At 36.1% G+C, this 14870-nt stretch overlaps 1 protein-coding gene across 4 annotated transcripts in view; it reads right to left on the bottom strand.

Annotated features, from left to right (window-relative positions):
- The window catches only part of PARD3B (par-3 family cell polarity regulator beta), a 990710-nt gene that overhangs the window by 336662 nt on the left and 639178 nt on the right, over positions 1–14870 (bottom strand). For all 4 annotated transcript variants that reach the window (XM_063091525.1, XM_063091519.1, XM_063091512.1 and 1 more), the window contains one exon: positions 6757–6801. In XM_063091525.1, coding sequence (XP_062947595.1) covers positions 6757–6801 — 45 coding nt within the window. The remainder of the gene's footprint in view (positions 1–6756; positions 6802–14870) is intronic.

The following is a 14870-nucleotide window of genomic DNA, read 5'->3' as shown; positions in this document are numbered from 1 at the left end:
CTCACAAGTGAGCCACAGGGCCAGCCCAAGGTCCTTGTATATTCTAGATATTAATGCCTTGTTGGATGCATAGTTTGCAAATATTTTCTCCTATCCTGTAGGTTGTCTTTTTGCTCTATTAATTCTTTTCCTATGCAGAAGCTTTTTAGTTTCATATACTCATATTTGTTTATTTTTTCTTTTTGTTGCCCGTGCTATTGGGGTCATATTCATAAAGTCTTTGACCCGTTCTATTTCCTGAAGTATTTCCCCTATGTTTTCTTTTAGCATACTTACAGTTTCACATCTTATATTTAAGGCTTTAATCCATTTGGAGTTGATTTTGGTATATGGTGAGAGGTGCGGGCTTAGTTTCATTCTTCTACATATGGATGTCCAGTTTTCCCAGCACCATCTACTGAAGAGGAAGTTATTTCCCCAGTACATGTTCTTGTCGCCTTTGTCAAAGATCAGTTGGCTGTAAGTATACAGGTTGATTTCTGGTTTCTCTATTCTGTTCCATTGGTCTGAGTGTCTGTTTTTATGTCATTACTATATTGTCTTGGTAACTACAGCTTTGTACTATAACTTGAAGTCAGGTAGTGTAATGATTCTGGCTTTATTTATATTTTTGCTCAGGATTGCTTTGGCAATTTCAGGGTCTTTTGTTATTCCATATGAATGATGGGATTGTTTTTTCTATTTCTGTGAAGAATGTCACTGGTATTTTGATGGACATTGTATTGACTGTAGGTTGCTTTGGGTATGATGGACATTTTCACAATGTTAATTCCTCTGATCCAGGAACATGGAATGTCTTTCCATCTTTTTGTGTCCTCTTTAATTTCTTTCAGGAGCGATGTGTAGTTCTCATTGTAGAGACCTTTCACCTCCTTGGTTAAATTTATTTTTTTATGACTATTGTAAATGGGATAGCTTTCTTTATTTCTTTTTCTACTAGTTTGTTGTTGGAATATACAAATGTTACTGATTTTTGTGTGTTGATTTTGTATCCTGACACTTTACTAAAATCGTTTTTCAGCACTAAGAGATTTTTCTATATATAGGATCATGTTATCTGCAAACAGGGACAGTTTGACTTCATCTTTTTCAACCTGGATGCCCTTTATTTCTTTCTCTTGACTGGTTTCTCTGGCTAGTACTACTAATATCATGCTAAATAGGAGTGTTTACATTGGGCATTCATGTCTTGTTCCCATTTTTAAGAGGAAGGCTTTCAGTTTTTCTCCATTCAGGATGACATTGGCGGTGGGTTTGTCATCTATGGCTTTTATTGTGTTGAGATATTTTCCTTCTATATCCAATTTGCTGAGAGTCTTTATTATGAAGGGATGTTGAATTCTTTTCAGATGCTTTTTCTGCATCTGTTGAGATAATCATATGGTTTCTGTCCTTGATTTTGTTGATGTGGTGTATCACATTTATTGACTTATGTATGTTGAACCATCCTTGCACCTCTGGAATGAATCCAGTCAGTAATCTTCTGTGGCATAGGAAATATCAGAATTGCGTCACAATCAAGTTTGTATAGCAGAACCCTAGATATATTGCTAATTTTGTATATCTTCCTGAATCTTATGAAAATATAAACCAAGGCTGAGGCATGTAGGAAAAGTATACCTTTTTTTGTGTGTCTAGAGATGTTTTTATCCAATGTAACAAATGACAAAAGCTTACAAAGTACCCAATAAAGGCATTTGTCCAAATAGATAACTATGCTGAAGTACCTTAACCAACTGTTGAGGAAAAAACAGAATTCAAGTCTACTAATCACTAACTTTGGAATTTAAATGTTTCATCTACAATAACCATAAAATATCAGGAAAAATATCAATCCAATCAGAAGACTCAGACATAAAAAAAGACCATGATTGGTGTTCCAAAATTTAAATACATATTTTAATTTTGATATTCTATAAAAGTGGAATGCAAAGACAAAAAGATTTATGAAATGTCATTCAATAACTCATTGCTCTTATATTAAAGTGATTCTCCAATCACTTATGTTTTTAAAAGCTCTTTTCTTTTAAAAGGATCTAGAAATTTCTTAAGCCACATTTGAACACTCTAGATTTGAAGTTTATACAGAATTGCATTTAGAACAGAATGAAATGTCTGCCAAAGTAGCAACTTGAATGTGAAACTCTCAGCCTTTGCTATAAGGATACAGACATCACATGCACATTTACTATAATTTATATAACTTATAGACATGCATACCTTCTCTCTCATACATCTCTCAACTTGGCCTATGTATTCATATACTTATGCACATGCATACATCCATGCAGGGCAACAAAGGCAAGAATGATCAGATTAGATGTCCCTCTCATACTCAACAAATTAGAGTAGTTTCATAGAGAAATTATAACTATTCCTTATTCAGCTGGCTGAGGTTACAAAAGGTAAATAAGCATTTATGAGAAATCTTTTTTCTTTTTTTAATTTTACTGGCTGGCACATTATCAGACATCTTGATGTGTGTGTCACATCTTTCAACTGGAAGTACATGTAAGGGACTGTGTCTTCTTACATTCTCAGTTCCTTCAACTGTGGAGAGTTAGACATGCTGGTGGAACATGCATTGCCCCAAAATATGAGGTTTGCTACACAATATCTGGGTTCATATCCTAACCCCACCAGTTACCAGGTGAGAGATCAAGTATTTAAATGTCCTGGGCTTCAGTTTCTACATCAGTAAACTATGTTAGGATACCGACCATACCTGGTGGCTGCAAAGCTCCTTGTATTAGAGATACCCCTCTAGATGGTTAAAGAGTACTTGCTCATTAATTGATAAACTTGTCTCAGAAATGGTCTGGACTTACTGCCAACCATTACTTTCACTGATTTGCCTGTTTTACAGCTATATAGACAGGTGTTTGAGAATATAAGAAATTAAAACAGAAATAGCAAAGCTTTTTAGTCCATTTTGCTAATTAATATGTCAGAGCTCATAAAGAAGAACTCATCAGCTTTCTTCACTACTGCATCATCTTAAAGAGCTGGGTCAGCAAGGATGTCTGCAGACAGTCAATACATATTAAAACAGCTCCAAGCAGTAAATCAAAACAAAAAAAAAAAAGAGGAAAAAAAGTAAAATTTATAAGCCCTTTCTGTCTGAATGCAGAGGAGCATTAAACTATTGTTTTAGGTGTCAGCTCAGTATATAGAAAACAAAAAGGATTCTTTCTCAGACATACTTTATGATTCTGAGTATAACCAAAATTAAAGCACAATTAAAAAAAAACTATACCAAATTTGATGTTATTTTCTCTGGATTCTAATGTTCCTTTAGAATATTTAAGTCATTAAAAATTAGTTTTATTAGGGGCCGGCCCATGGCTCACTTGGGAGAGCGTGGTGCTGACAACACCACGTCAAGGGTTAAGATCCCCTTACTGGTCATCTTTAAAAAAAAAAAAAGTTTTATTATCTAAAATATACATTTGTTTGGGGTGTTTTTTTGCCCCCTGCCTTGTTAGGATTTGAATTTTTTCAGAATTCAATTAGTGAAGCATGGTAAGACATTTTGGGGGGTTTCAGGACATTTTTGGGGTTCTCTGAAACTAGTGATTTTTTTCTAAAAGGAACCAAACAAAAGGCATTTTATTTCTAACTTCTCTGGTGGGTCGCCCCATTCCTTAGACATAACACCTCATATGTGGAGGAGGAACCCACAAGATGAGAAGCAGGAGAGTCACCCTGCTCTCTTCCTTGCCAAGGTAATAAGACGCAGTATGCTGGCTGGGGAAGCCCCCGAAATAGGTCATTAGAGGAATCTCAAGAATACTGGGTCGATTCCGGAAGGGGTGAGGGGAACACTACATTCTGGGCCAAAAGTGTTAGAAAGATTTATCTTACCTGGGCCTTTGCTTTGATCCAAGCTCTGAGGACTCAACCATTTAAAGATTAAGCAAAGGCAAGGGTGACAAAAATATTGTCACAAAATTGGGAGGCACCCAAGCCAGACCGACAGATGGAACTTGGCACAAAATGGCTCTCTCCACACTTAAGTAGCTGACTCAGAAGAAATTTCAACTCAGATGAATTTATTAAAATGTTGAATATCATCCCAAATAAGAGGATGGAAGATAGATTTAGGTCAGCACATATAATTTAATTTAACTTCCTGATAGTTTTAGATATTATGAAAGCTTCCCACATTTCTATAATTACAGAGAAAGAGAAAGATATTCTCATTTTAGCAAAAATAGATTTCATGTTTTCAACTAAATATTCTGAAGAAAGAATTTGGGGAAGGAGATAAGATATTGCACAAAAAGAAGTTGACTGATTCCTTTTAACAATGGCAAAACAACTATGATCACAGACCTTTACAAGTTAAAATACAACCTGGTAACTTGTTTCGTGGGCACAGACTGCTTGTAGCACATTGAAACTATAGTTCTATATTAGGTAAATTTTTAAAATGATCTTGTAACTGAAAGAGGTCAGAATTGAAAGGCTCCTTAATCCTCTGCCACCACTGCTACCACCGCTACCAACACAACCAGCAGCAGCAGCAGCAGCAGCAGCAGCAGCAGCAGCAGCAGCAGCAGCAGCAGGAACAACAAAGTCTAATGGGAAATTCCTCTACCTAAATGTAGCACATAAGGGAGTTGCATTTTACGTGAAGGATGAGCTTCTGAGGATCATTATGATTCAAGACTAATTTTCCAAAAGAAATACATGTACAAAATTGAGGGAGGGTATATTCTTGTGGCGTATAATAACTTTAGTCACATATTTTTCTTTAATGCCACTCTGTATTCGCTTAGAACTGTCTCTAATGTTTTACAGGATGATCATTTAATGCAACCAGAGAGTGTATAATTTTAGGTGATTGTTTAGCCCTCTTCATTGCATGCCACTTTTGTTCCAAAGTTATGAACTTTCTGGTTGTTTTTCAGCATTTGCACTGGTTCCACAGATGCCCATGAAAAATGTGATGATGTAGTGAGAGGATGTAAAAATACTTAAAAGTATAAGAATAGTGAATGTTGTAATAGCAGCACATAAGTGACAGAAATCTTTAAAGCAGCTGATGTACTTAAACTGTGGCTCATTTGATAAAGACTGCTGGTTCTGTTTCTATCTACTAGGTAAAGTCAAGTTGTCATGTGTAATTCATAACTAACCTGCTTGACAGCTTTAACCTTCTGCCATTTTTTACTTTTTTTTTATTTGAAAGGTTATTATTTTAAGTTTTGTACTTAGAGCAGTTCTTTACTAATATTTTTCTATCACACTATATAAAAAACAGATCATCCACATTTACCTAAAATATTACAGCCATGTACTAGGATGACAATGCTTTCACTTAGAGAGATAATAACTTTTAATTACTGGCTAATGGTAATTTGTTTGGAAATTGACTAAGATTAGAATAAGATTTGATTTACTGGAAAAAGCCAGAAAGTTTATTATTCACTTATTTTCAAAAACCAAATTGACAAACATCTTTAAAATTCACTTCAACTTTTTGCCTTGAAGCCTACTCTGTACATAAAAAAGGCATTAATCTTCAGGTACTAAGACGTGGAAGAGAACTACAAGTAGTAGCATGCATTTAAGAGAGAAACAACACAGGCTATCCTTGGGGTGTCATGGTCATGAGAACTTCCTTCTCAGGCTCCTAAAAATATTTCCAGTAGTAGAGAATTTAATGGAAGGGGACGGTGGGAACAAACAGAGCAGCATGCGGCGATTTATCACTCCCACAGAAATCTTTTCTTTCATAGTGATCTAACCTCTTAGGCTCTTTATTAGGAGGAATAGGGGGGAAAAAGTTGTGAACTAGCCCTTCCCTGCTGTTATCACTAGAGAATCTGGAGAAAGAAGAAATGAAAAAAAAAAAAAATCATAATCTTTCCCTGGAACATGAAGGAGGTAATGAGGTATCAAGGCCACTTACTGCTGAAGACATAATTGGTACATAAACACAGGAGACACTCAGTGATGGGAAAGACTTTATTTCTGAAATGGGGGGGATGCCAGCAAATCATAACCCTTCTGTTGTATGGAGTGGCAATCCTAAAATGGATATTTCTTTCCCCCAAATAATGCACCACTACAGGAAAGGGATTATTACAGCATTTACTAGCTTAGTAGCTTTAAGAGTTTTCACTGATGTAAATAAATAGGGAGGAGGGAAGGGAAAGGAATAGAAGGCAGGATACTTGGCAATGAAGGAAAAGCTGTATTTTTGAAGTGGAGGTACCTCACACATGATAAGGAAACCCTTGTGAACTCCATACAGAGCATCCATGGAGCTCACTCATGAATCTAAAGAAAGATAGATAATACAGTCACCACTGGCACAATCACCTTTGATGACAGGCAAAAAAGGAGAAAGAAACAACCACATCTGTCTTACTCTAGAATTTTTTGTCTTGTTGCTTTAATTGAAAGTCATCACAGGAAAGAATTTCAAACTTTCTTGGGTTTTCTTTAGAATTAATTTATTTTTTTGTTTAAGTGTTCAGCTGGCATACAGGTTTAAGATATTTGGTTTTATAATTATTTTTTTGGAAACCTTTATTCTTTCCTCTCAAACATCTGAGTCAGCATACATTATGCCACTAGACACACAGCCGAGCAATAATTCATCTTCGTGGAAGTCAGAGACATCCCATATATTAATTAGAAAGCCTTTCAGTGACCAGTGGATGAAAACAGTTTCCAACTGCTACTAAAACACAGCCAGTGATTTCCAGGAAGGGAATATAAAGTCAGTTACAAGGAATTTCTTACCCGATTTGTGTCCAGCCAATGAATGAACTTTGCTTTCATCTGGCACTGAGGAGGAGAAATGAAAGAGACAAGGGTCAGACCTGCTTGTAAATCAGACATTTTTTGACCGATAAATTAAAATAGATTCATAATAAGTTAAATCTTTTACTGGCAAAGATTTTAGAATTTTTTTTCTCTCAGTTTACCTTGGGTATCTCATTTTTATGGGCCGTTATTTTAAAGAAAGCTATGAAGAAATACATATTTATCAGGTATTCTGTGAATATAACTTCATTTTCTTGTAACGTTCAGTATTTTCAGTTCTTCTGACTGGGTTGTTGCTTCCATTTCTATGAGAGGAAAAGCTAAATTCATGGGCCTAGAGATGAATAATATATAATAAAACTCTGAGCATGACAACAATATATATATTCAGTACTTAAGAACTGTGCTTCTGTATCTTGTCAAAATGGGGTAGGAGGGAACAGATTTGTAACTCCTGAAACAATTTAAAAAACTAGACAACACATGAAGCAATGGCATTCAACAGGCAACAAAGGACAGTGACTCCCATGAGATAAGGAACAAATGAGGTGAGCCCTACCATTGCCCAGCGTAATGTCTGGAGAAAGTTTCCAGCAGCAGATGTCCAGGGAAGCCAACGCAGATGGTGTTTGCAGGGCAGAGAACCAGGGAGAAGACAGCTATTTTCTGATAGTTTCAGAGAATCCCCTCATGGTGTCTAGTTGAATACTGATGATCACATGTGCATGAAGAAATTACCCAAGTCCTGGCAAAGAACCACTCTAAAGTGGAAAGGAAACAGCATCTGAAGTTCCCCCAGAACTGGGAATAGTGCCTATTCTCATCAGCCAGAGTGGAAAACTTTATAACTCAAGGGCATCAGTTAGAACATAAAGAAGGATCTTGCCCTCAGTAGTGAGGGTAAGTTAATACAGCTCTGATAAAATGGATAAAACTTTGGAAGGTACAAATTACCAAAGCTTACGTAGGAAGAATTAGATAATACAAATAACCCTATGGTTATTATTATTATTATAATTTTTGAAAAAATGAGTTTGTAAGTAAAACTTTCCCACAAAGAAAACTCCAGGCCCAGATGGCTGCACTGGTGAAATTCCATGAAATAATGCCAATTCTACAGAAACTCTACCAGAAAATTTAGAGGAGGGAGATTTCTCAACCCATTTTTTGAGGCTACTGTTAACCCTGATACTAATATGAGGAAAAGACATTATATGAAAAACTGCTAACCAATATCCTTCATGAACATAGGTGCAAAATTCTTAATCCTTAAGCATCTCTACATAGATTACCACATCAATAATCAACAGCTGTTCATTATTCACGATGTGCCACTGTCTATGTCAGTCTGTGATCAACTCTTGTGCTCACAGGTTGAAGCAAGGTGAGGGGAAATTTGCTACCAAGGAGAACCTCCTCCACTTTCCCTAATGCTGGATTAGTCTCAGTGTAGCATGTGCCTCCTTCCTCTGCCCACAACATTCAGTCAATATTGAATTGACTCAGTTACTATACATAGCTTCCTACTCTCACTTTGGCCCTCCTTTACTAAGCTGTTTATTTCTTTATTTTCTAGATAAAAATCACTACATGTCTGTGATTATCCTGTTCTTAACTGCTTAAAAATCTTGTTAGCCTTTTTGCTGTATTTCCAGTTGGGAGGTAAGTCAGACAGTATTTATGAGGTATGAAATGTGAACCAAATTTTGTCTTTATCAGGCCTAAAAAAACTTACAGTGGAATCTGCAGTATAAGTAGAAAAATATAGGAAAGCACTGATGATGACTAAAAATACCAATAGCAGCCAGAATTTATTAAGCACTTGTAATGTGCAGGTTCTGACCTACACACTAGGTCTCTGCTAATTCATTTAAATCCTAACAGTGGCCTGGAAAGACAGGCATCCTTACATTTCCAATAAAAAAACTGATGCACACCTTGTAAATGGAGAAGCCAGAACTTAAACATGGCACTCTTAACCACTCCATTATACCTGTGATAAGAGTCATAGATGAGTTGCTGAGAAATTTGAAGAATGGTCCCTAGCATGAATTAAATACAAGAAAACCTACACTTACATGCTAGAAAACTATTATCTTTTTTATTTGAATATATGCTATAAATAGAAATCTTTCTGTAGTGACCAATTATAACGAGTTAGCTATAATTTTTGTTTAACATATCAGAAATCTACAATTCTAATGGGTTCAAGCTAAAATACTCCTCCCTGTTTCACAGATGAGAAATCCTCCTTCTGAATTAGAATCCTGGCTTGAAAACTTACTAGTTTTGTGCAAGTTGTTTTAAAGTTTTTTTAACAAGTTATTTTTGTGAAAGTTATTTTAACTTTCTGGGCTTCAATCTCATCATATATGAAATGAGGATAACTTTGCTTACCCCATAGGTTTGTGGTGAAGATTACATGTGTGAGTATATGAAAAGTACTTAGAAGATCATGTAGTAAGTGCTTAATAGATATTAGCTATTTATCATCATTAATGTGAAAATAAACAGAAAGGTAGAATAACATAAAAGCTAATAATAAGAGAGATGTGGGTTGAATAGCAGCATTACGAGGCAAGTTACTAAGCTCTTTTTAACTTCAGTTTCTCCACGTGAAAAATGGGGATAAAAACAGTACACAGGGCATTGTGGGAACTGTATGAAAAAAATGTACAAAAGCACTCAGCAGAGTGCCAGGTACGTAATTCTCATTAAATGAAAATTTTTGATAAATGGGAGCTGTGAGAGTGGTAAAGGTAGTGAATTTGATGATGGTTGTGATGGATATAATTTAACTTGCTCGGAATTATAAAGAAATAGAGGAAGAAAATAATTGAGAGCATACTATGTTTCAGCAGGGCACTAGGTACTTTGACATTGTTATCTCGTGGATAATCTAGCATCCACAGCAGATATTGCCCCCCAGTTTGCCTGGCTCCTAGTTCATCTTGTAGTGGAAGAAAGGCAAAGAAAGCACAGGAGATTATATAGTCTTATTAGGTGTAGTTATTCTGAAAAAGGGATTCATACAAAGGTAAGACTTTTGTTATTGGGTTTTATTTATTTATTTATTTTTTAAATTTTATTTTGTCGATATACATTGTGGCTGATTATTGCTCCCCATCACCAAAACCTCCCTCCCTTCTCCCTCCCCCCCTCACCCCCAACAATGTCCTTTCTGTTTGCTTGTCGTATCAACTTCAAATAATTGTGGTTGTTATATCTTCTTCCCCCCCCCCCGGTTTGTGTGTGTGTGTGTGTGTGAATTTATATATTAATTTTTAGCTCCCACCAATAAGTGAGAACATGTGGTATTTCTCTTTCTGTGCCTGACTTGTTTCACTTAATATAATTCTCTCAAGGTCCATCCATGTTGTTGCAAATGGCAGTATTTCATTCGTTTTTATAGCTGAGTAGTATTCCATTGTGTAGATGTACCACATTTTCCGTATCCACTCATCCGATGATGGGCATTTGGGCTGGTTCCAACTCTTGGCTATTGTAAAGAGTGCTGCGATAAACATTGGGAAACAGGTATACCTTCGACTTGATGATTTCCATTCCTCTGGGTATATTCCCAACAGTGGGATAGCTGGGTCGTATGGTAGATCTATCTGCAATTGTTTGAGGAACCTCCATACCATTTTCCATAGAGGCTGCACCATTTTGCAGTCCCACCAACAATGTATGAGAGTTCCTTTTTCTCCGCAGCCTCGCCAGCATTTATCGTTCAGAGTCTTTAGGATTTTAGCCATCCTAACTGGGGTTAGATGGTATCTCAATGTGGTTTTGATTTGCATTTCCCGGATGCTGAGTGATGTTGAGCATTTTTTCATATGTCTGTTGGCCATTTGTATATCTTCCTTAGAGAAATGCCTACTTAGCTCTTTTGCCCATTTTTTAATTGGGTTGCTTGTTTTCTTCTTGTACAGTTGTTTGAGTTCCTTATATATTCTGGATATTAATCCTTTGTCAGATATATATTTTGCAAATATTTTCTCTCACTCTGTTGGTTGTCTTTTAACTTTTAATTGTTTCTTTTGCTGTGCAGAAGCTTTTTAGTTTGATATAATCCCATTTGTTTATTTTTCCTTTGGTTGCCCGTGCTTTTGGGGCTGTGTTCATGAAGTCTGTGCCCAGTCCTATTTCCTGAAGGGTTTCTCCTATGTTTTCTTTAAGAAGTTTTATTGTTTCAGGGTCTATATTTAAATCCTTAATCCATTTTGAGTTGATTTTAGTATACGGCGAGAGGTATGGATCTAGTTTCATTCTCCTGCATATGGATATCCAGTTATCCCAGCACCATTTGCTGAAGGGGGAGTCCCTTCGCCACTGAATAGGCTTGGTGCCTTTGTCAAAGATCAGCTGACAGTAAGTGTATGGGTTGATTTCTGGATTCTCTATTCTATTTCATTGGTCAGTGTGTCTGTTTTTATGCCAGTACCATACTGTTTTGGTTATTATAGCTTTGTAGTATAGCTTAAAGTCAGGTAGTGTTATGCCTCCAGCTTTATTTTTTTTGCTCAGCATTGCTTTGGCTATGTGTGGTCTTTTATTGTTCCATATAAATGTCTGGATAGTTTTTTCCATTTCTGAGAAAAATGTCTTCAGAATTTTGATGGGGATTGCATTGAATTTGTATATCACTTTGGGTAGTATGGACATTTTCACTACGTTGATTCTTCCAATCCAAGAGCATGGGATATCTTTCCATCTTCTTGTATCCTCTCTAATTTCTCTCAGCAGTGGTTTGTAGTTCTCATTATAGAGATTTTTCACCTCCTTGGTTAACTCAATTCCTAAGTATTTTATTTTTTTGGTGGCTATTGTAAATGGGCAGGCTTTCTTGATTTCTCTTTCTGCATGTTCACTATTGGAGAAGAGAAATGCTACTGATTTTTGTGTGTTGATTTTGTATCCTGCTACTGTGCTGAAATCATTTATCAATTCCAGCAGTTTTTTTGTAGAGGTTTTAGGCTGTTCGATATATAGGATCATGTCATCTGCAAACAGGGACAGTTTGACTTCATCTTTTCCAATCTGGATGCCCTTTATTTCCTTCTCTTCTCTGATTGCTCTGGCTAGTACTTCCAACACTATGTTGAATAGGAGTGGTGAGAGTGGGCATCCTTGTCTAGTTCCTGTTCTTAAAGGAAAAGCTTTCAGCTTTTCCCCATTCAGGATGATATTGGCTGTGGGTTTGGCATATATGGCTTTAATTATGTTGAGATACTTTCCCTCTATACCTAACTTATAGAGGGTCTCTGTCATGAATGAGTGCTGAACTTTATCAAATGCTTTTTCAGCATCTATAGAGATGATCATATGGACCTTGTGTTTGAGTTTATTAATATGGTGTATCACATTTATTGATTTGCGTATGTTGAACCAACCTTGCATCCCTGGGATGAATCCCACTTGATCGTGATGAATAATTTTACGTATGTGTTGCTGTATTCTGTTTGCTAGTAATTTAGTGAGGATTTTTGCATCTATATTCATCAAGGATATTGGCCTGTAGTTTTCTTTTTTGGTTATATCTTTACCTGGTTTTGGTATCAGGATGATGTTTGCTTCTAGAATGAGTTTGGGAGATTTGCGTCCGTTTCAATCTTTTGGAATAGTTTGTAAAGAATCGGTGTCAATTCCTCTTTGAATGTTTGGTAAAATTCTGCTGTGAATCCATCTGGTCCTGGGCTTTTCTTTGTTGGGAGCCTTCTGATAACAGCTTCAATCTCCTTTATTGTTATTGGTCTGTTCAAATTTTCTATGTCTTCACGGTTCAGTTTTGGGAGCTTGTGTGTGTCCAGAAATTTATCCATTTCCTCCAGATTTTCAAATTTGTTGGAGTATAGTTGTTTATAGTAGTCTCGAATGATTCCTTGTATTTCAGATGAATCAGTTGTAATATCGCCTTTTTCATTTCTAATTTTTGTTATTTGAGTCTTCTCTCTTCTTTTTTTCGTTAGCCATGCTAATGGTTTGTCAATTTTATTTATCTTTTCAAAAAACCAACTTTTTGATTCATTGATCTTTTGAATTGTTTTTTGGTTTTCAATTTCATTCAGTTCTGCTCTGATCTTAATGATTTCTTTCCGTCTGCTAACTTTAGGTTTGGATTGTTCTTGTTTTTCTAGTTCTTTAAGGTGAAGTGTTAGGTTGTTCACTTGCCATCTTTCTATTCTTCTGGAGTGAGCGTTTAATGCAATAAATTTTCCCCTCAATACTGCTTTTGCAGTATCCCACAGGTTTTGGTATGATGTATCATTGTTTTCATTAGTTTCAATAAATTTTTTGATTTCCTGCTTGATTTCTTCTTGGACCCATATGTCATTAAGTAGAATGCTGTTTAATTTCCATGTGTTTGTATAGTTTCCAGAGTTTCATTTGTTATTAATTTCTAGTTTTAATCCATTGTTGTCTGAGAAGATACATGGGATAATTGCAATTTTTTTGAATTTATTGACACTTGATTTGTGACCTAATATGTGATCTATCCTGGAGAATGATCCATGTGCTGCTGAGAAGAATGAATATTCTGAGGTTGTTGGGTGGAATGTTCTGTAGATATCTGCCAATTCCAATTGGTCTAGAGTCTTGTTTAGATCTTGTGTTTCTCTACTGATTCTTTGCCTAGATGATCTGTCTAATATTGACAGTGGGGTGTTCAGGTCCCCTGCTATTATGGTATTAGTGTCTATTTCCTTCTTTAGGTCTAATAGAGTTTGTTTTATAAATCTGGCTGCTCCAACATTGGGTGCATACATATTTATGATTGTTATGTCTTCTTGATGGATCAGTCCTTTTATCATTAAGTAGTGTCCCTCACTGTCTCTTTTTATGGTTTTTAGTTTAAAGTCTATTTTGTCAGATATAAGAATAGCTACTCCAGCTCGTTTTTCTTTTCTGTTTGCTTGGTAAATCTTTTTCCATCCTTTCACTCTTAGTCTATGTGAATCTTTATGGGTGAGGTGGGTCTCTTGTAGGCAGCATATAGTTGGGTCCTCCTTTTTGATCCAGTCAGCCAGTCTGTGTCTTTTAATTGGGGAATTTAAGCCTTTTACATTAGGAGTTGTTATTGAAAGGTGTTGATTTATTCCTAGCATTTTATTGGTTGTTTGGTTGTCTTAGGTGTCTTTTGTTCCTTGCTTTCTGATTTACTGTTTGCTTTCTTTGTTTGTTGGTTCCTTAGGTTGTAGATAGTGTTTTTGTTAGCTTGTTTTCTCTTCATGAATGCCATTTTTATTACACTAGTGGGTTTAGATTTTTCTTGGGTTTTTATGGCAGTGGTAGTTATTTTTCAGGAACCAAACCCAGTACTCCCTTGAGGATTTCTTGTAAGGGTGGTCTTGTGGTAGTGAAGTCCTGCAGTTTTTATTTGTCTGAGAAATATACTATTTGCCCCTCATTTTGGAAGGATAGCCTTGCAGGGTAGAGTATTCTTGGCTGGCAATCTTTGTCTTTTAGTATTTTGAAAATATCATCCCATTCCTTTCTAGCTTTTAGGGTTTGTGATGAAAAGTCTGATGTTAACCTGATTGGGGCTCCCTTATAGGTGATTTGACGCTTCTCTCTTGCAGCTTTTAATTCTCTCTTTGTCTCTGAGTTTTGCCAATTTGACTATGACATGTCTTGGAGAAGGTCTTTTTGGGTTGAATACATTTGGAGATCGTTGAGCTTCCTGGATCTGAAGATCTGTGATTTTTCCTATACCTGGGAAGTTTTCTGCCACTATTTTGTTGAATATGTTTTCAATGGAATCTCCATTTTCCTCCCCTTCTGGAATACCCATGACTCGGATATTTGATCACTTATGCTTGTCTGATATCTCTCTCAGATTTTCTTCAATGTCCTTGATTCTTTTTTCTTTCTTTTTGTCTGCTTGTGTTATTTCAAACAGCCCATCTTCAAGTTCAGAGGTTCTCTCTTCAACTTCGACAAGCCTGCTGGTTAAACTCTCCGTTGTGTTTTTTATTTCATTGAATAACTTCTTCAGTTCAGCAAGTTCTGCTACAGTTTTTTTCAGGACATTGATTTCCTTGTACATTTCCTCTTTCAGATCCTGTATACTTTTCCTCATTTCATCA

The sequence above is a fragment of the Cynocephalus volans genome, chromosome 1 (assembly GCF_027409185.1).
Source record: "Cynocephalus volans isolate mCynVol1 chromosome 1, mCynVol1.pri, whole genome shotgun sequence".
NCBI classification, from domain to species: Eukaryota; Metazoa; Chordata; class Mammalia; order Dermoptera; family Cynocephalidae; genus Cynocephalus; species Cynocephalus volans.
Note: the sequence above shows the minus strand (reverse complement) of the source record. Positions and strands in the feature narration are given on the sequence as shown.